Source organism: Neopsephotus bourkii, unplaced genomic scaffold (genome assembly GCF_033783945.1).
Source record: "Neopsephotus bourkii isolate Nb327-2 ecotype Australia unplaced genomic scaffold, CSIRO-AGI_Nbou_v1 NB_1557, whole genome shotgun sequence".
NCBI classification, from domain to species: domain Eukaryota; kingdom Metazoa; phylum Chordata; class Aves; order Psittaciformes; family Psittacidae; genus Neopsephotus; species Neopsephotus bourkii.
The window spans coordinates 769,764-789,002 of record NW_026902033.1 but is presented as its reverse complement, the minus strand read 5'-3'; the positions used below and the strand labels follow the sequence as shown (position 1 = coordinate 789,002).

Genomic DNA, 19,239 nt, shown 5'->3' with positions numbered 1-19,239 from the left:
TCCCTCTGGCTCCTGTCCCAGTGCCTCCGGTTGCTCAGCGACCGCGTCCTGGCGCTGCCGGCACCGGAGCTTTTGCCACGATGCAGCCCAGGGAGGGGGAACCAGGGGGGTTTGGGGGGGTTCTGCTCCCCGACCCCTATAACAGCTTCATGCATCACCACTTGAGCTACTACGGCTACTCCCAAGGTAGGAAGATGGGGCTGTGGCTGCCCCATTGGTCCCTTATGGCCCCCCCCCAAGTGTGGGGCTGCAGCGTTGCTCCCCCCAAGGCCACAAGTTGAGTGCACACAAGAGCCCCATGGCCTCGGGGGACCCCACGGAGCAGCCTCCCACTGAGCTCCTGATCAGCATGGGCAGCACCAATCCTGGGCAGGAGCTGAGCCGTGAGTGGGGACCCCCCCACCCCACACTGGGGCTGCCCTTGCTTTGGGGTGCCCCCACCCCAACCTGACACTGGGGCCCCCCCCAGCTCCTCCTGGAGCCCCTCACTGCAGCACCGGGAGGCCCTGGGGGAGCTGCAGGGTCCCATTGCTGGGCTCTCACTGGGGGGGCTCCTGCCCCCTCCCCGCTGGCCTGTGCAGTGCGAGGTCACTGAGGAGAGCATCGAGCACATCAGTGAGGGGCAGCTCCTGCTCTGTGTCCCCCCCCTGCAACCAGACCCTGCCGTGCCCATGGTGCCCATCCCCATCCTCTGCCCCCCCACCCCAGAGTGGGTACCCCCTGAACCGGAGCCCTTCTGCCAGCCCATGAGCATGGAGCAGGCCCCAGCCACCCTCAGCGAGGAGCAGGGCACCATTGTCTATAACTGCAGCCCAGGGAGCGGGCAGCACCCATGGGTGCCCCCTCTGCCTCGCCAAACCCCATTGCTGGGCCTCTCTGCAGTGCCCCAAGGCACCCATATTGGGGGGGCCCCAGGGCCCCTGTCCTGGGCAGCAGCACCCTTGGGGGGGCCCCAGGACTCGACGCTGCTCTTTGAGTCCCGCTTTGAGAGCAGCAGCCTGCAGAGAGCAGTCAAGGTGTAAGAGAGGGGCTGGGGGGGCAAGGGGAGGAAGCCCTGGTGGGGCTGGGAGCCAGAGCATGGCCCATTCACACCGCACAGGGGGCCCTATGAGCATGTGCTGTGGCTGCGGCTGCGGCCAGACCTGGTCACCACCAAGCACACCCAATGGTTCTACTTCCATGTCCAAAACACCCGCCGGGAGCCCCTGTACCACTTCACCATCGCCAACCTCGCCAAAGCCAAGAGTCTCTATGGCGAGGGCATGAGGCCGCTGCTCTACTCCCAGCGGGACGCCCAGAGCCGCGGCATCGGCTGGTGCCACGTTGGCACCCATGTCTGGTACTACCGCAGTGCTGGTGCCGGTGACCGGGAGCCGGCTGCTTTCCACCTCTCCTGGGCTGTGTGCTTCCCCTATGATGGGGATACCTGCTTCTTCGCCCACTCCTACCCCTACCCCTACACGGACCTGCAGCACTACCTGCGGGCCCTGATGGGCGACCTGGTGCAGGCGCTGTGCCGCAGCCTGGCCGGCAACACCATGTACCCAAGCCGAGGCCTCCTGCGGCACCTCTTTGTCTTCACCGTGGTGCCGATGCTCAACCCCAATGGGGTGGTGGTGGGGAATTCCCGGTGCTCCCTGTCCGGCTGGGATCCCAACAGTGCCTATGGAGCGAGGCCTGGAGTGTTCCCTGCAGTGTGGCACCTATGGGCGATGGTTGAGAGGTGAGGGGTGGTACTGGGAGGTGATGGGATGGTGTTGGTGCTCCTATGGTGGTGGTGGTGGTGGTCACATCCTGGTGCGCCCAGGGTGCTGGTGGAGCGGGAGGTGGTGCTGTACTGCGACTACCACAGGCACAGCCGGAAGAACAACGTCGTCATGTACGGCTGCGATGGCAGCGGGACCGGTGTGGGGCTGCGGCTGCACCAGCGCATCTTCCCTTTGATGTTCAGCAAGAACACCCCGGACAGGGTGGGGGGCAATGGGGGCACGGTGTCAGCACTGAGCTCTGCGGTGACCCCAGCTGTGTTCTGCAGGTCCAGCAGTGGCGGAGCTGGATGTGCTCCTGCGGCAGTGGCTGGGCCATGAGCCGGGGGGTGCTGGCAGCTGGAGTGATGTGGCCACATCCGAGCTTGAGTCCAGGTACAGCCTGGCTGGTGCTGGTGTTGGTGCTGGTGGTCATGGTGTTGCTGCCAGTGCCAGTGGTGCTGATGATGGTGCTGGTGCTGCTGCCAGTGGTGCTGGTGCTGGTACTACTGCTGGTGGTGCTGGTGGAGCTGGTACTGCTGCTGATGGTGCTGGTGCTGGTGTTGCCGGTGCCAATGCCAGTGTTGATGCCAGTGTTGGTGCTGGTGGTGCTGGTACTGCTGCTGGTGGTGCCAGTGTTGATGATGATGGTGGTGATGGTGTTGGTGCGTGGTGCTGGTGGGCTGGTCTACTGCCGTGGTGCTGGTGCTGGCACACCCATGGTGCTGGTGCCAATGCCAGTGCTGATGCCAGTGTTGGTGCTGGTGGTGCTTGTACTGCTGCTGGTGGTGCCAGTGTTGACGATGATGGTGGTGATGGTGTTGGTGCTGGTGTTGATGCCGGTGCCAGTGTTGGTGCCAGTGCCAGTGTTGGTGCCGGTGCCGATGCAGATGCCGGTGGTGCCAGTGCCCGCTGACCGCGCTCCCCCTCCCCGCAGCACCGCCGGCTCTCACAGTTCGGTGTCGGACGCGCTCCCGGTGCTCCCGCGGTGCCGCCGCTCGGGCTCAGCCCGCGCCGCTTTGCGGCCGGAGCAGCGCAGGAGGAAGCGGCTGCGGAGCCGCGGGGCCAGGGCCGCCGAGCGCGGCCTCAGCGCTGCCGCCCGGAGCCGGGACCCGCGGCGCTGCCTCCACCGCTGCGGCTCCGCGCGGGTCGCTCCGTGCCCCCCGGGGCCCCTCCACGGCACGGCGGGGCCCGGTGCTGCCGCTGCGGCCTCTCCCGTCGCAGCCGCCCCGGCGGGGACCAGGCCGGGCCGTGCTCCGAGCGCGGCTCCAGGCCCCATCCGGTCCCTCCGGGCCGCCCCGCGCTGCTGCGCCTGTGTTCGCCATTAAAGCGGGGCCGGGGCCGGGACTGCGCCTGCCGGCGCCTCCTTCCGCCCGCGGGCACCGGGCCCCGCCGCCATGGCTGCCCCGTAGTCCCCGTTACCATGGCGACGCCTCAGGCCCTTCAGGCCCCTCAAGGCCCGTTAACATGGCGGCGCTTCAGGTCCCTCAAGGCCCGTTACCATGGTGACGCCTCAGGCCCCTCAAGGCCCGTTACCATGGCGACGCCTTAAGCCCCCTCAAGGCCCGTTTCCATGGCGACGCCTCAAGGCCTGTAGCCTGCCTTTACCACGGTGACACCCGCTCCCCGGGTTGCCATGGCGACACCTCAAAGCTCCCTTTAGTCCCTCCCCCTCCCGCCCGGAAGCGGTGCGCGGGCGCGCCGGAAGTACCGGGACGGTGGGAGGACGGAAGCGGAAGCGGCGGCCGTGTCCTTCTGCGCCGTGACGCCGGCGGCACCATGGCGGACGCGGCCTCGCAGGTGCTGCTGGGCTCGGGGCTCACGGTGCTCTCGCAGCCGCTCATGTACGTGAAGGTGCTGGTGCAGGTAAGCGGAAGGGGAACGGGATGGGACCGGGGGGGTACCGCGGGGCTCCGGTTCCCGGTGCCGGCTGCAGGCTCCCGCTCCCGCCGCAGGTCGGGTACGAGCCGCTGCCACCCACGCTGGGGAGGAACATCTTCGGCCGCCAGGTCTACCAGCTCCCGGGGCTCTTCTCCTATGGTGAGTGCTGCTACCGGGGCTAACGGAGGGGGGTCCCGGTGGTGTGGTGGGTTCTGACCCCCCCCCTCCGCCTTCCGTAGCCAAGCACATCGTGAAGGTCGATGGCAGAGCGGGGCTCTTCAAAGGCCTCGTCCCGCGCCTCTGCTCCAGCGCCATCGGCACCGTGGTGCACAGCAAAGTGCTGCAGGTACCGGGGGAGAGGGGGGAACCACACCGGGGCTCGGGGCTGGCGTGGACCCGGCCCCGGGGCCTGCGGTAACGCTGACCTTTGCTCTGCAGCAGTACCAGGAGGCTGAGGACGCTGGGGTAGGTGCAGGGACCCTGCTCCCTAGGGAATACTCCTGCCCCTCCTTCATTGCCATTCCTCTTTCCCCTCCGTCATTGCCGTCCCTCCTTCCCCTCCATCATTCCCATCCCTCCTTCCCCTCCTTCACTCCCATCCCTCCTTCCCCTCCTTCATTCCCATCCCTCCTTCCCCTCCATCATTCCCATCCCTCCTTCTCCTCCCTCCTTCCCCTCCTTCATTCCCATCCCTCCTTCTCCTCCCTCCTTCCCCTCCTTACTTCCCATCCCTCCTTCCCCCCGTCATTACCATCCCTCCTTCCCTCGTTGCCGTCCCTCCTTCCCCCCCGTCGTTGCCGTCCCTCCTTCCCCCCCGTCGTTGCCGTCCCTCCTTCCCCTCCATCATTCCCGTCCCTCCTTCCCCTCCATCATTCCCATCCCTTCTTCTCTTCCATTCTTCCTTCTTCTTCTCCTCCATCCCTTCTTTCCCTCTGCCTACTCAAATCCCTTGTTTTCCTGTATTCCTCCTTCTTCTCTCTCTTCCCTATTCCTTCTTCCCTTTCTTCCACTCCATTCCTTCTTCTCCTTCTCCTCCATCCCTTCTTTCCCTCCTCCCACTCTAATCCCTTATTTCCCTCTATTTCTTCTTTTTCTCCTTCTCCTCTATCGCTTTTTCCCCTCATTCTACTCCAGTCCCTTCTTTTTCTCCATCATTATAATCTCTTTTCTGTCCCATCTCTTTTTCCTTTCCTTCCCCTCCAGTTCCTCCTTTTCCTGTATTCCTCCTTCCTGTCCTTTCCCTCCAATCCTTCCTTCTATTCCTCGTCCTTCCCCTCCATCCCTTCTCCCTTTCCTTCTCCTCCAATCCCCCCTTCCTTCCATCCCGTGTGCCCCATGGCTGCACTCAGAGCATCCCAGCAGCAAGGGAAAAGCTCAGGGGGGCTCTCCCAGTGGGACCTGGATCCTTCCAGGGCTGCTGGGGAGGGCCCAGTGCCTCTTGGGGGTCTCTTCCCCCCCCCGATGCCCCTTTCCCTCCCCAGCCTGGAGCCAACAAGAAGGAGCCGGTGTCATCGCTGGAGCAGGTGCTGAAGGAGGTGAGGATGAGGAGGGTTTGGGGGGGGGGGGTGAGGGGCTCCATGTGTGCCCCTGACCCCCCCTTTCTCCCCAGACCTCCCGAGAGATGGTCGCTCGCTCCGCTGCCACCCTCATCACCCACCCCTTCCACGGTAGGTGCCCCCCCACCCCAGCTGGGTGATGGGCGCTGTCACTGCTGTGTCATTGGGGTATCCCTGTGCCCCCCACCCTTGACCCCCCCTTGCTTGTCTCTGCCTGCAGTGATCACCCTCCGCTGCATGGTGCAGTTCATCGGCCGGGAGACCAAGTACAGGTATGGGGGGGGGGGTTCTGCTATGGAGATGGGGCTGCCCCCCCACCCATGGGGTCCCCCCACCCATGCCCCCCCCCTTTGCTCTTTCTCCCAGTGGGACACTAAGCGCCTTCGCCACCATCTACCGGGAAGAAGGGATCCTGGGCTTCTTTGCGTGAGTGATGCCCATGGGGACATGGGGGGGTGCTCCCCACATCCAGGGATGTTGTTCCCTGCTCCAGCCTCAGCTCTGCCCTCTCGTCTCATTGGGCTCTGGGTGCTGCTGGGGACTGTGGGTTTCCATCCTTCCCTTAATACCCAGTGCTCTGGGTTGGTAAAGGGGATCCTGACCCTTCCCCTGGCCACCAGTGGGGATGCTCCGGGTCCCTCTGCACCGGGGTCCTCTCCATCTCCCCCAGCGCTGCAGGGGAGCTCCAGGCTCCTTTCCCCTGGATCCAGCCCCATCCCAGGCTCACGTTCCTGCTGGCTCTTCTCTTGCAGCGGCCTCATCCCCCGCCTGCTCGGGGACATCCTCTCGCTCTGGCTCTGTAACATGCTGGCCTACCTCATCAACACGTACGCGCTGGAGAACGGGGTACGGGCTCCGGGGACAGGGGCCGCTTTTGGGGTGGCACCAGTGAAGATCCAGGGGGTTCAAGGGGCTTTTCCTCCTCCTGCAGGTCTCCACCATGGCTGAGATAAAGAGCTACTCCCAGGCAGTTACTGGGGTGAGTACAGTGGGTGCACAGGGGGAACGGTGCCTTCCTGCAGGGAGGGTGAAGGGAATGAATCCCCCTTTCCCCAAGGGAACGGAATCCCCCTTTCCCCAAGGGAACGGAATCCCCCTTTCCCCAAGGGAATGGAATCGTCCCCCTTTCCCCAAGGGAATGGAATCGTCCCCTTTATCCCAAGGGAATGGAATCATCCCCCTTTCCCCAAGGGAATGGAATCATCCCCCTTTCCCCAAGGGAATGGAATCATCCCCCTTTCCCCAAGGGAATGGAATCATCCCCCTTCCCCAAGGGAATGGAATCGTCCCCCTTTCCCCAAGGGAATGGAATCATCCCCCTTCCCCAAGGGAATGGAATCGTCCCCCTTTCCCCAAGGGAATGGAATCGTCCCCCTTTCCCCAAGGGAATGGAATCATCCCCCTTTCCCCAAGGGAATGGAATCATCCCCCTTTCCCCAAGGGAATGGAATCATCCCCCTTTCCCCAAGGGAATGGAATCATCCCCCTTCCCCAAGGGAATGGAATCATCCCCCTTTCCCCAAGGGAATGGAATCCCCCTTTCCCCAAGGGAACGGAATCCCCTTCCCCCCCAAGGGAACGGAATCCCCCTTTCCCCAAGGGAACGGAATCCCCCTTTCCCCAAGGGAACGGAATCCCCCTTTCCCCCAAGGGAACGGAATCCCCTTTCCCCCAAGGGAACGGAATCCCCCTTTCCCCAAGGGAACGGAATCCCCCTTTCCCCAAGGGAATGGAATCCCAAAGGGAATGAGGTGTTCCTGTACCTCCTGCTGTCCTGTGGTTGCTGGGCTGGAAGGGCAGAGCCAGGCTCCACAGGGAGCAGCCCATGGAGGAAGGGGGTGCTCCATGGAGGATGTGCATCATCACCCTGCACCCCTATGGGCTCCTGGCCTTGTTCCATAGGGAGCCTGGGGGGATCCCTGTGGATTTCTGGGGGTGCCTCACCCCACATGGAGGGGAGGGGGCAGATTCCCACTGGAGCCCCTCTGTGCTTCGCAGTTCTTCGCTAGCATGCTGACCTACCCCTTCGTCCTCGTCTCCAACCTGATGGCTGTCAATGACTGCGGGTGAGTCTGAGCCCCCCAACTCTAGGGGGCCTCTTGAGGGGGACCCTGTGTCCCTGTGCCCCCCCCAAGCTGCCTTCCCAGCAGTCCTGGCTGCCAGAGCCTGGTCCAAGCTCAGCGTGGGGCTGGTTCCTTATGGGGAGGGCAGCATCCAAAGGGGCAGTTTGGGGTTCAGCCTGGTGCAGGGCTTGGTCCTGGATAGGAGCAATGCTCCGGAGTCAGGGAATGAGGGAAGCAGCCAGGATGGAAAAGAGCTTCAGGACCATCAGGTCCAAGCATTGCCATGGCACCCCTAACCCATGGCACTGGGGGCTGCATGTACACAGTGTGGGAGCACTTGCAGGGCCGGTTCCCTGGGCAGCCTGTTCCAATGCCTGAGCACCCTCTGGGGCAGGAATTGTTCCTCAGCTCCATCTAACCCTGCCCTGGTGCAGCTTGAGGCCGGTTCCTCTTGTCCCATCCCTTGTTCCTTGGGAGCAGAGCCCAGCCCCTCCTGGCTCCATCCTCCTGTCAGGCAGTTGGAGGCAGCCATCAGGTCCCCCCTGAGCCTTCTCTTCTCCATCTGAACCCCCCAGCTCCCTCAGCCCTTCCCCATCACACTTGGGCTCCAGGCCCTGCCCCAGCTCCGTTGCCCTGCTCTGGCCCCGCTCCAGCCCCTCAAGGTCTCTCTTGCAGTGAGGGGCCCAGAGCTGAGCCCAGGATCCGAGGTGCAGCCTCCCCAGTGCCCAGCACAGGGGCCCAATCCCTGCCCTGCTCCTGCTGCCGCACTGGTGCTGGTGCAGGCCAGGACGCTGGGGGCTCCTTGGCTGCCTGGGCTCAAGCTGCTCCTGCTCAGCTCCAGCAGCTCCTTTGCCACCAGCAGTTTCCAGCCGCTCTCCCCAAGCCTGGAGCGCTCCATGGGGCTGTTGTGGCCCCAGTGCAGGACCCAGCCCCGAGCCTGGTTGATCCCTATGGGTCTCTCCCTTTCCACAGCCTCGCTGGGGGCCTCCTTCCCTACGCCCCCTCCTACTCATCCTGGCTGGATTGCTGGAGCCAGCTGCGCAGGGAGGTGAGTACCAACCCATGGGGTGGAGAGGGGGGAACCTGCAGGGCTCAACCTCACCCAGCCCCATTGCTCCCCCTCTTGTAGGGCAACATGAGCCGAGGGAACACGCTGTTCTTCCGGAAGGTGCCGGTTGGGAAGCGGTACGTGTGGGAGGAGCGGAGGTTCCGTTGATGCCGGCAGCGGGAACGGCGCGGATCCAACGCACGGATCCATAGGGAAAAGGATTCCAAGGCAGTGGTGATTTCTATATACAGTTTTTTAAGATGAAGCCAGTGCTCGGTGCCGGTGGATGTGTGTGTGTGGGGTGTTTGTCACCGGGACCGGCGCCACCGTTCCCCATCCCTTCCATTCCCTATTCCCTGCTGTTTGCCCGACCCGTTCTCATCGCCCAATGCTGTGCCTGTGGTGGGTGCCTTTCACCTCAAAGCGGTGTTGCTGGTAAAGCCACTGGGAGCAATCCCCCTCCTGCTGCCCATCCAGAGCCTTCCCCGAGCCTTGAGGCTGTCTCCACAGAGGGAATTCGCTGATGGGATGGCAACAGGCGGAGCTGTCACCCGCTGGCGAAGGAGCGGGTGTACCCGTGTCACCCGCCTTGCCTACAGCCGCCCTGGTTGGCTGTGAGGGTTGGGGTCACTCAGTAACACTGGGGGGTGATGGGGGCTGGGGGCAGAGGTGGGATCGATCCCACCGGTGGTGGTCCCAGGCGCCAGCAGCCATGGAGGGGGGGGTACGGTACCCTCAGACCCTGGTATGAGGGGACACGTGGCGGGGGACACATCCCAGCTGTGGAATGAAAGGGGGGGGTGTTGTACACCCTGTCAGGGGGTTGTACACCTGATGCTGGGGTTGTACACCATCAGGGGCTTGTACACCTGATGATGGGGTTGTATACCTGATAATGGGGTTATACACCTGATGATGGGGTTGTACACCGTCAGGGGCTTGTACACCTGATGATGGGGTTGTACACGTGATGATGGGGTTGTACACGTGATGTTGGGGTTATACACCTGATGATGGGGCTGTACACCATCAGGGGCTTGTACACCTGATGATGGGGTTATACATCTGATGATGGGGTTGTACACCATCAGGGGCTTGTACATGTGATGTTGGGGTTATGCACCTGATGTTGGGGTTATACACCTGATGGTGGGGTTGTACACGTGATGATGGGGTTGTACACCTGATGATGGGGTTGTACACCATCAGGGGCTTGTACATGTGATGTTGGGGTTATGCACCTGATGATGGGGTTGTACACCTGATGATGGGGTTGTACATGTGATGATGGGGTTGTGAGCTGCAATAGCGGGTGCACACCATGGGTCTGGGTGCCAAGCTGGGGAGGGGGTTACACCCCCAGAGCAAGGCTTGGACAACCGGTGGGGGCTGTTGGGCACCCAGGCAGAGGTCTGCACACCCGGGGTTGGGGGGTGTTACACACCTGGTACCAGGGTTCTACACCCTCTGGGGGCTGTTGCCCACCTATGAGCGGTTGTCACACACCTATTAGGGGCTGTTGCACACCCTGTAATGGGTTGCCTGCTGCTCAGGAGCTGTTGCCCACCCATTGCGGCTGTTGCACACCCGTTAGGAGCTGTTGAACACCCGGTGGGGATTGTCACATGCCCATAAGGGGACACTGCTCACCCCTTAGGGGATGGTACCTGTTCCGTAAGTACACCCAGTAAGGGGGTTGCACACCCATTGGGGGCTGTTGAATGCCCATTAGGGACCGTCCCACACCCATGAGGGGCTGTTGCATGCCCGGTAATGGGGTTGCCCGACCATTAGGAGCCGTTTCCCTCCTGTTAGGAGCTGTTTCACACCCTTTAGGAGCCGTTTCCCTCCTGTTAGGAGCCGGTTTTATCCAGTTAGGAGCCGTTTACACCTGTTAGGAGCCGTTTCCCTCCGGTTAGAAGAGGTTTCCCACCCGTTAGGAGCTGCTTCCCTCCCATTAGGAGCCGTTTCGCACCTCTTAAGAGCAATTTACACCCATTAGGAGCCATTTCCCTCCCGTTAGAAGCGGTTTCCCACCCATTAGGAGCCGTTTCCCTCCTGATACAAGCGGTTTCCCACTCGTTAGTAGCCGTTTCCCTCCCATTAGAAGCCGTTTCACACCCGTTAAGAGCAGTTTACACCCGTTAGGAGCCGTTTTGGACCCTTTAGGAGCCTTTTCCCTCCTGTTAGGAGCTGTTTACACCCGTTAAGAGCAGTTTACACCCTTTAGGAGCCGTTTACACCCGTTAGGAGCCATTTCCCTCCTGTTAGAAGCCGTTTCCCACCCATTAGGAGCCGTTTCCCTCCCGTTAAGAAGCGGTTTCCCTCCCATTAGGAGCCGTTTCCCTCCCGTTAAGAAGCGGTTTCCCTCCCATTAGGAGCCGTTTCCCTCCCGTTAGAAGCGGTTTCCCACCCGCTAGGAGTCGTTCCACACCCGTTAAGAGCAGTTTCACACCCATTAGGAGCCGTTTCCACTCGTTAAGAGCCGTTTCACCCGTTAGGAGCCGTGTACACCCGTTAGGAGCCATTTCCCTCCCGTTACAAGCGGTTTCCCACCCCTTAGGAGCCGTTTCCACTCGTTAAGAGCCGTTTCACCCGTTAGGAGCCGTTTACACCCGTTAGGAGCCATTTCCCTCCCATTACAAGCGGTTTCCCACCCCTTAGGAGCTGTTTCCCTCCCGTTAGAAGCGGTTTCCCACCCGCTAGGAGTCGTTCCACACCCGTTAAGAGCAGTTTCACACCCGTTAGGAGCCGTTTCCCTCCTGATACAAGCAGTTTCCCACCCGTTAGGAGCCGTTTCCCTCCCATTAGAAGCGGTTTCCCACCCGTTAGGAGCCGTTTCCCTCCCCTTAGGGGCCGTTTACACCCGTTAGGAGCCGCTTCCCTCCCGTCAGCGGCCGCTACGCACAGGCCCAGCCCCCTGGGGGCGGTTCGTGGGGCCGGGTCTGGAAGGGGCCGATCCCGGACGTCCTCCCCGCCCCGCTCGGTGCCTCCATGGCGGAGCCGGGCGCGGGGGACCCCGGGGCGCTGCTGAGCAGCGGCAGCGAGCGGCGGTGCCGGGCGCGGTTGGCGGCGGCGGCGGCTGCGGGGCGCGGAGCGGGGGGGGCTGCGGCGGCGGCCGCGGTGCTGGTGCCGCTGTGCTCGGTGCGGGGCCGGCCCGCGATGCTCTTCACGCTGCGCTCCCGCAGCCTGGGCGGGCCCCACAGTGGAGATGTCAGGTGCGGGACCGGGAACCCCGCACCGGGAACCGGGCACCGGGAACCCGGCACCGGGAACCCCGCACCGGGAACCGGGCACTGGGATCCCCACACCGGGAACCCCGCACCGGGAACCCCGCACCGGGAACCGGGCACCGGGAACCGGGCACCGGGAACCGGCACCGGGAACCCCGCACCGGGAACCCGGCACCGGGAACCCAGCACCGGGAACCGGGCACCGGGAACCCCGCACCGGGAACCGGGCACCGGGAACCCCGCACCGGGAACCCAGCACCGGGAACCCCGCACCGGGAACCGGGCACCGGGAACCCCACACCGGGAACGCCGCACCGGGAACCGGCACCGGGATCCGGGCACCGGGAACCCCGCACCGGGAACCGGGCACCGGGAACCGAGCACCGGGAACCCCGCACCGGGAACCGGAGCCTTAAACCCACCCCCGCCTCCCTCCCTCCCTCCCCTTGGCTCTTGCAGCTTCCCCGGCGGGCGGCGGGAGCCGGCGGACGGGGATGCGGTGGCCACGGCGCTGCGGGAGACGCGGGAGGAGCTGGGGCTGGCGCTGGGGGAGCCGAGCGTGTGGGGGCAGCTGCGGGCGCTGCCGGACCGGGTACCGGGCACAGGGCACCGGGCACCGGGAGGGGACAAGGACTGGGGGGGGGGACGCAGGGGACAAGGGCGGAAGGGCAGGGACGTGGGGTGGGGGGGGCAAGGGGTGACAGGGACACAGTGACAGGGATGTGGGGTGGGACATGGATATGGGGTGAGACAAGGACACGGGGTCACGAAGACGGGTTATAGGGATATGGGGTTACAGGGATATGGGGTGAGACATGGACATGGGGTGGGAAGGATTTGGGTTATAGGGATGTGGGTTACAGGGATATGGAGTTGGGCATGGACAGGGGATAGCAAGGACTTGGGTTATAGGGATATGGGGTTACAGGGATATGGGGTTACAGGGATATGGGGTGGGACACGGGTGACGCAGACACAGGGTGACAGGGATATGGGTAAGAGGGACACAGGGCACTGGCTGCAGGCGGAGTTGGGTGACAGGCACGTGATGGGTGCCTGTATGGGATGGAGGGGGTCATGGGTGGTGCTTTGGGGACAGGGGATCCCTCACCTCCAGCCCTCGCTGACCCTCCTTGCAGCAGGGGGTAACGCAGACACAGGGTGACAAGGATGGAGGTGACAGGGACACAGGGCACTGGCTGCAGGCAGTGGGGTATTGGGTGACAGGCACGTGATGGGTGCCCATGTGGGATGCAGGGGGTCATGGGTGGCACTGTGGAGGAAGGGGGGTGACCAATGGCACCATCGGGACGGGGAGGTCACCAATGGCACTATGGGGACAGGGGGTTCACCAATGGCACTATGGGGATGGGGGGGGTCACCAATGGCACTATGGGGACGGGGGGGTTCACCAATGGCACTATGGGGACAGGGGGGGGTTCACCAATGGCACTGTGGGGATGGGGGGGTCCCCAACGGCACTATGGGGACAGGGGGGTCACCAATAGCACTATGGGGACAGGGGGGTCACCAATGGCACTGTGGGGATGGGGGGGGTCCCCAATGGCACTATGGGGACCGGGAGGTCACCAGTGGCACTATGGGGATGGGGGGGTCCCCAATGGCACTATGGGAACGGGGGGTTCACCAATGGCACTATGGGGATGGGGGGGTCACCAACGGCACTATGGGGACAGGGGGTTCACCAACAGCACTATGGGGATGGGGGGTTCACCAATGACACAATGGGGATGGGGGGTTCACCAATGGCACTATGGGGATGGGGGTTCACCAATGGCACTATGGTTGATGGGGGGGTCACCAATGGCACTATGGGGATGGGGGGCTCACCAATGGCACTATGGGGATGGGGGGTTCACCAATGGCACTATGGGGATGGGGGGGTCACCAATGGCACTATGGGGATGGGGGGGTCACCAATGGCACTATGGGGATGGGGGGGGTTACCAATGGCACTATGGGGATGGGGGGGGTTACCAACGGCACTATGGGGATGGGGGGGGTTACCAATGGCACTATGGGGATGGGGGGCTCACCAATGGCACTATGGGGATGGGGGGGGTTCACCAGCGGCACTATGGGGATGGGGAGGTCACCAGTGGCACTATGGGGATGGGGAGGTCACCAATGGCACTATGGGGACGGGGGGTTCACCAACGGCACTATGGGGATGGGGGGCTCACAGGCAGCACTCTGGGGCCAGGGTTCCACCTCCCCACCCCTCGCTGACCCCCCCCGCAGCAGGGGCTGATGGTGGCCCCCGTGGTGGCCAACCTGGGTCCTCTGGAGAAGCTGACGCTGGCCCCCAACCCGGACGAGGTGGGTGACCCCGCACCGGCCCCATGCCCATGAGCAGCACCCCCTGCCCCGGTGCCACCACCGCTCCCCCCCTTCCTGTGCCGCAGGTAGCGGAGGTCTTCACCCTGCCCCTGGCTCACCTCCTGCGGGAGGAGAACCAGGCCTACACCCACTTCCGCACCGCCGGCCGCTACGGGTACACCCTGCCCGTGTTCCTCAATGGGCCCCACAGGGTCTGGGGGCTCACGGCCGTCATCACCGAGCTGACCCTCGAGCTCCTGGCGCCCGAGCGCTACCGCAGCAAGACCGTGGTGCCGGCGCGGCACCGCTCCGCCTGACGCCATGGGGCACCCCACACCTCGCTTGTGGGGTTCTTTGGGGCTGGGGCAGGGAACTGGTGCTGCCCCCCCCACCATGGGTGCTGGTGCCCATCATGGAACACTGTGACTCAGTAAAAAGCCATGGTTGGAAGTGCCTGTGCCGTGGGCACCAGCGCCAGCACCACGGGGGGACACAGCTGATAGGCATGAGCCAAAGGGGTGCCACCGCGGTGCTGGCCCTGGGGGGCTCTGCGGCTATGGAGCATCCTGGCTGCTTGGTGCTGCCCCATGTCCTACCCCATAGAGGAGCTCATCCTTAGGGATCTCTATGGGATTCCCTGCTCCCAGAGAGGAGGACCCAGAGCCCCCCCATTGCTCCCTTCCCATATTTCAGACCCACAACCGCCTCCTGCTGCTCTCTTCAAGCAGAGAAAGGCCCCATGAGCACAGCAGCGTTTATTGAGCCCCACAAGCTGCTGGGGAAGCCCCTGACCCACACCCATGCAGGGAGCAGCAGGACCCCCCCTCCCCTTACACTGATGCTGCTCGGGCTTTGGCCTCCCCATAGCGCCGCATCCTCTCCTCCAGCTCGGGTCGGAAGTGGCGGATGAGGCCCTGAGCAGAGCAGAGCAGGGTTAAAGGGGTGGGGAAACAGCTGCTGCCCCCCCCCAAACCCCAGCCCCACACCTGCCCCCCAAGTGCCCCCCACCTGCACAGGCCAGGCGGCTCCATCCCCCAGGGCGCAGATGGTGTGGCCCTCGATCTGTTTGCTGATCTCCCAGAGCGCATCGATCTCGGCCGCCTGTGCATTGCCCTGCACGAAGCGAGCCATCACCTTGTTCATCCAGTCCACGCCTGCGGGGATGGGGAGGATGTGAGCAGTGACCCACACCCTGCCCCACGGCTCCGTGCCCCCCACACCCTGCCCCACGGCTCCGTGCCCCCCACACCCTGCCCCACGGCTCCGTGCCCCCCACACCCTGCCCCACAGCTCCGTGCCCCCCCCACCCTGCCCCACGGCTCCGTGCCCCCCACACCCTGCCCCACAGCTCCGTGCCCCCCACACCCTGCCCCACGGCTCCGTGCCCCCCACACCCTGCCCCACAGCTCCGTGCCCCCCACATCCTGCCCCACGGCTCCGTGCCCCCCACACCCTGCCCCACAGCTCCGTGCCCCCCACACCCTGCCCCACAGCTCCGTGCCCCCCACTACCCTGCCCCACGGCTCCGTGCCCCCACGTCCTGCCCCACGGCTCCGTGCCCCCCACGTCCTGCCCCACGGCTCCCTCTGCCCCACGGCTCCGTGCCCCCCTCACCCTGCCCCACGGCTCCCTGTGCCCCACGGCTCCTGCCCCCTCCCTGCCCCACGGCTCCCTGCCCCCCACGTCCTGCCCCACGGCTCCGTGCCCCACGCCCTGCCCCACGGCTCCCTGCGCCCCACGTCCTGCCCCACGGCTCCCTGCCCCCCGCTCCCTGCCCCACGGCTCCGTGCCCCCCCCCCTGCCCCACGGCTCCGTGCCCCCCACACCCTGCCCCACGGCTCCGTGCCCCCCACTCCCTGCCCCACGGCTCCCTGCCCCCCACCCCTGCCCCACGGCTCCGTGCCCCCCCCCTGCCCCACGGCTCCTGCCCCCCCCCCTGCCCCACGGCTCCCTGCCCCACGCTCCCCTGCCCCACGGCTCCCTGCCCCACGGCTCCCTCTGCCCCACGCCCCTGCCCCACGGCTCCCTGCCCCACGTCCTGCCCCACGGCTCCCTCTGCCCCACGCTCCCCCTGCCCCACGGCTCCGTGCCCCCCCCCCTGCCCCACGGCTCCGTGCCCCCCACACCCTGCCCCACGGCTCCGTGCCCCCACACCCTGCCCCACGGCTCCGTGCCCTCCACATCCTGCCCCACGGCTCCGTGCCCCCCACACCCTGCCCCACGGCTCCGTGCCCTCCACGTCCTGCCCCACGGCTCCGTGCCCCCCACACCCTGCCCCACGGCTCCGTGCCCCCCACATCCTGCCCCACAGCTCACCCTCCCGGCACGGCGTGCACTGCCCGCAGCTCTCGTGCTTGTAGAACTCAATGAGGCGAGCGATGGCTTTGACGACGTCGGTCTGGGGAGGAAGAGGAGGGTGAAGGCGCTGCCGCGACCCCGCTTGGGGGGCACAAGGAAGGGGCCGCTTCCTCACCGATTTATCCATGACGATGACGGCGGCCGTGCCCAGCCCGCTCTGCGCCTGCACCAGGGCATCGAAGTCCATGAGCACGGTCTCACACACGGACCTGGGCAGCAGCGGCGTGGACGAGCCCCCCGGGATGACGGCCAAGAGGTTGTCCCAGCCCCCACGGACACCCCCTGCCAAAACAAGGGGTCAGAGGGACCCAACCGTGGGTCCAGTTCGGGGCCCCTCAGTTTAAGGGGGACAGGGACCTGCTGGAGAGAGTCCAGCGCAGGGCAACTGGGATGATGAAGGGAGTGGAGCATCTCCCTTATGAGGAGAGACTGAGGGAGCTGGGTCTCTATAGTTTGGAGAAGAGGAGATTGAGGGGTGACCTTATTAGTGTATATAAATATATAAAGGGGGAGTGTCCCGAGGATGGAGCCAGGCTCTTCTCAGTGGCAAACAATGATAGGACAAGGGGCAATGGGTACAAACTGGAACACAAGAGGTTCCACTTAAACTTCTTCTCAGTGAGGTGACAGAACACTGGACCAGGCTGCCCAGGGAGGTTGTGGGGTCTCCTTCTCTGGAGACATCAAAACCCGCCTGGACACGTTCCTGTGTAACCTTATCTGGGTGTTCCTGCTCCGGCAGGGGGATTGGAGTGGATGAGCTTATGGGGTCCCTTCCAGTCTCTAACATACTGGGATGCTGTGAACCGGTGCCACCGCGCCGGCCTCCCCTATGCCACCAACCCGCGTGCTTCTCAATGAGCTCCTTCAGCGGCACCGACATCTCCTCCTCCACCGTGCAGGGGCTGTTGACGTGGCCGGAGATGTTGAAGAGCTTCGTGCCCGAGTTGCGCTCCCGGCCGAAGGCGGCGAACCAGGCCCCGCCGCGGCGGCAGATGGTGGGGGACACGGCCACCGTCTCCACGTTGGCCACCGTGGTGGGGCAGCCGAAGACACCTGCGGGAGGGCGGAGCGGGACGGTGGCACCGGGACCGCAGCAACCCCATCGCTGGCAGTGCTCAAGGGTAGGGTGGACACAGGGGGTTGGAGCAAGGGGAAAAGGTTGGAACTGGGTGAGCTTTGAGCTGCCTTCATCCCACCCCATCCCATGACCCTAGAGCATCCATCGCCGTACCCACATCAGCGGGGAAGGGTGGTTTCAGCCGGGGCTTGCCCTGCTTGCCCTCAATGGACTCGATCAGCGCCGTCTCCTCGCCGCAGATGTAGGCTCCAGCGCCCCTCACCACGAACACATCGAAGGCGTACCCCGACCCGCAGGCGTCCCCCCCTAACAGCCCGGCTTCATAGGCCTCCCTTAGGGCCACCTGCAGTGGAAGCGGGGCTCGCACGGCTCCAATGGGGGTCCAGTCCCCCCCCCAGTGCCCCCCAGCCCTCACCTGCAGGTTGGAGGCCTCGTTGTAGAACTCGCCGCGGATGTAGATGTAGGCAGCGCGGGCGCCCATGGCCCGCCCGGCCACCAGGCAGCCCTCGAGCAGCTTGTGCGGGTCGTGGCGCATGATCTCGCGGTCCTTGCACGTGCCGGGCTCGCCCTCGTCCGCGTTCACCACCAGGTACTTGGGTCTGGATGGGGCGGGCGCCATCACCACCCGTGCTCCGCACAGGGGCAGGGGCCGTGCCGGTGGCGCCGGTGCCGGCTCTCACCTCCCATCGGGGGGTTTGTTCATGAAGCTCCACTTGAGGCCCGTGGGGAAGCCGGCGCCGCCGCGGCCCCGCAGCCCCGAGGCCTTGATCTCGGCCAGGATCCAATCGACGCCCTTGAGCAGGATCTCCTTCGTCTTGTACCAGTCCCCGCGGCGCAGCGCGCCCTGCAGCCTGCGGAGGGGCACGGACGGTGGCACCGGCACCGGGATCCAGCCCCCCCCCCCCACACCCACCGACCCCCGGTCCTCACCTCCAGTCGTGCCGCCCATAGAGGTTGGTGAAGATGCGGTCCTCATCCTTCAGAGACCCGAACTGCGTCTTCTTGGGAGCTGTCTGCAGGGAGACACGCACCGGTAACACCGGTAACTATGGCAGGACCGGTAACACCAGTAACACCAGTAAGACTGGTAACTGCAGCAGGACCGGTAACACCAATAACACTGATAACACTGGTAACACCAGTAACTGTGGCAGTACCGGTAACACCAATAACACCGATAACACCGGTAACTACAGGAGTACCAGTAACACCAATAACACTGATAACACTGGTAACTGCAGCAGTACCAGTAACACCAATAACACTGGTAACACTGATGACACCAGTAACTGTGGCAGTACTGGTAACACATATAACACTGATAGCACCAGTAACTAACTGCGGCAGTACCAATAACACTGATAACCCCGGTAACTGCAGCAGTACTGGTAACATGAGTAACACGGGTAACCATGGTGCTACCGGTAACACTGTTAACACCCGTAACACCGGTAACTGCGGCAGCAGCAGTAACCAAGGTAGTACTGGTAACACTGGTAACTGCGGTAAGACCGGTAACATCAATAACACCGATAACACCGGTACCCCCGCAGTACCGGTAACACCGATAACACTGGTAACTGCGGTAGGACCGGTAACATCAATAACACCGATAACACCGTACCCCCGCAGTACCGGTAACACCGGTAACACCGATAACACCGGTACCCCCGCAGCACCGGTAACACTGGTAACACCGATAACACCGATAACACCGGCCCCCCGCAGTACCGGTAACACCGCTAACACCGGTACCCCCGCAGTACCGGTAGCACCGCCCCGGTCCCCGCGGGCTCTCACCGAGAAGGAGGCGGCGGCCCCGGGCAGGCGGCGCAGGCCCAGCAGCTGCCGGGCGGCCATGGCGGACACCGGCACCACCGTCACCTTCAGCCGCCCCTCCAGCGGCGCCGCGCTCTGACGTCACCAACCAGCGA

At 64.3% G+C, this 19,239-nt stretch overlaps 4 protein-coding genes across 4 annotated transcripts; 3 read left to right on the top strand and 1 right to left on the bottom strand.

Annotated features, from left to right (window-relative positions):
- Nucleotides 1-69: 69 nt before the first annotated feature.
- LOC133221836 (cytosolic carboxypeptidase 2-like) lies at nt 70-3,073 on the top strand. The gene is made up of 8 exons (XM_061371033.1): nt 70-186; nt 270-384; nt 434-615; nt 709-1,018; nt 1,100-1,723; nt 1,808-1,986; nt 2,036-2,141; nt 2,683-3,073. The coding sequence occupies exons 1-8, from the start codon at nt 81-83 to the stop codon at nt 3,071-3,073; spliced, it is 2,013 nt and encodes a 670-aa protein (XP_061227017.1). The 5' UTR covers nt 70-80.
- Nucleotides 3,074-3,448: 375 nt separating this feature from the next.
- On the top strand, nt 3,449-8,512 carry MTCH2 (mitochondrial carrier 2). Its single transcript, XM_061370970.1, has 13 exons — nt 3,449-3,611; nt 3,701-3,785; nt 3,866-3,972; nt 4,065-4,091; nt 5,108-5,161; nt 5,236-5,293; nt 5,403-5,454; nt 5,549-5,608; nt 5,935-6,028; nt 6,114-6,161; nt 7,181-7,248; nt 8,218-8,293; nt 8,375-8,512. Exons 1-13 carry the CDS (start codon nt 3,525-3,527, stop codon nt 8,459-8,461), a joined length of 903 nt encoding a protein of 300 aa, XP_061226954.1. The 5' UTR covers nt 3,449-3,524; the 3' UTR covers nt 8,462-8,512.
- A 2,775-nt stretch (nt 8,513-11,287) lies between these two features.
- Nucleotides 11,288-14,316, top strand: NUDT8 (nudix hydrolase 8). Its single transcript, XM_061370971.1, has 4 exons — nt 11,288-11,511; nt 11,986-12,118; nt 13,789-13,866; nt 13,953-14,316. Exons 1-4 carry the CDS (start codon nt 11,288-11,290, stop codon nt 14,181-14,183), a joined length of 666 nt encoding a protein of 221 aa, XP_061226955.1. The 3' UTR covers nt 14,184-14,316.
- A 306-nt stretch (nt 14,317-14,622) lies between these two features.
- Nucleotides 14,623-19,185, bottom strand: NDUFV1 (NADH:ubiquinone oxidoreductase core subunit V1). The gene is made up of 10 exons (XM_061371026.1): nt 19,106-19,185; nt 18,236-18,318; nt 17,986-18,156; nt 17,721-17,904; nt 17,459-17,648; nt 17,068-17,280; nt 16,340-16,506; nt 16,183-16,264; nt 14,875-15,020; nt 14,623-14,780 (listed from the first exon to the last, which is right to left on the bottom strand). The coding sequence occupies exons 1-10, from the start codon at nt 19,163-19,165 to the stop codon at nt 14,697-14,699; spliced, it is 1,380 nt and encodes a 459-aa protein (XP_061227010.1). The 5' UTR covers nt 19,166-19,185; the 3' UTR covers nt 14,623-14,696.
- Between the last annotated feature and the right edge of the window lie 54 nt (nt 19,186-19,239).

Coding starts and splice junctions, on each gene's coding strand:
- NDUFV1 (XM_061371026.1), bottom strand. CDS start 19,165: ATGGCCGCCCGGCAGCTGCTGGGCCTGCGCCGCCTGCCCGGGGCCGCC. Junction 17,905..17,985: donor AACAAACCCCCCGATGGGAG/GTGAGAGCCGGC, acceptor CGCCCCATCCAG/ACCCAAGTACCTGGTGGTGA. Junction 15,021..16,182: donor GTGCACGCCGTGCCGGGAGG/GTGAGCTGTGGG, acceptor CCATCCCCGCAG/GCGTGGACTGGATGAACAAG.
- LOC133221836 (XM_061371033.1), top strand. CDS start 81: ATGCAGCCCAGGGAGGGGGAACCAGGGGGGTTTGGGGGGGTTCTGCTC. Junction 187..269: donor CTACTACGGCTACTCCCAAG/GTAGGAAGATGG, acceptor GCTCCCCCCAAG/GCCACAAGTTGAGTGCACAC. Junction 2,142..2,682: donor ACATCCGAGCTTGAGTCCAG/GTACAGCCTGGC, acceptor CCCTCCCCGCAG/CACCGCCGGCTCTCACAGTT.
- MTCH2 (XM_061370970.1), top strand. CDS start 3,525: ATGGCGGACGCGGCCTCGCAGGTGCTGCTGGGCTCGGGGCTCACGGTG. Junction 5,294..5,402: donor CATCACCCACCCCTTCCACG/GTAGGTGCCCCC, acceptor CTCTGCCTGCAG/TGATCACCCTCCGCTGCATG. Junction 6,162..7,180: donor ACTCCCAGGCAGTTACTGGG/GTGAGTACAGTG, acceptor TGTGCTTCGCAG/TTCTTCGCTAGCATGCTGAC.
- NUDT8 (XM_061370971.1), top strand. CDS start 11,288: ATGGCGGAGCCGGGCGCGGGGGACCCCGGGGCGCTGCTGAGCAGCGGC. Junction 11,512..11,985: donor CCCCACAGTGGAGATGTCAG/GTGCGGGACCGG, acceptor TGGCTCTTGCAG/CTTCCCCGGCGGGCGGCGGG. Junction 13,867..13,952: donor TGGCCCCCAACCCGGACGAG/GTGGGTGACCCC, acceptor CCTGTGCCGCAG/GTAGCGGAGGTCTTCACCCT.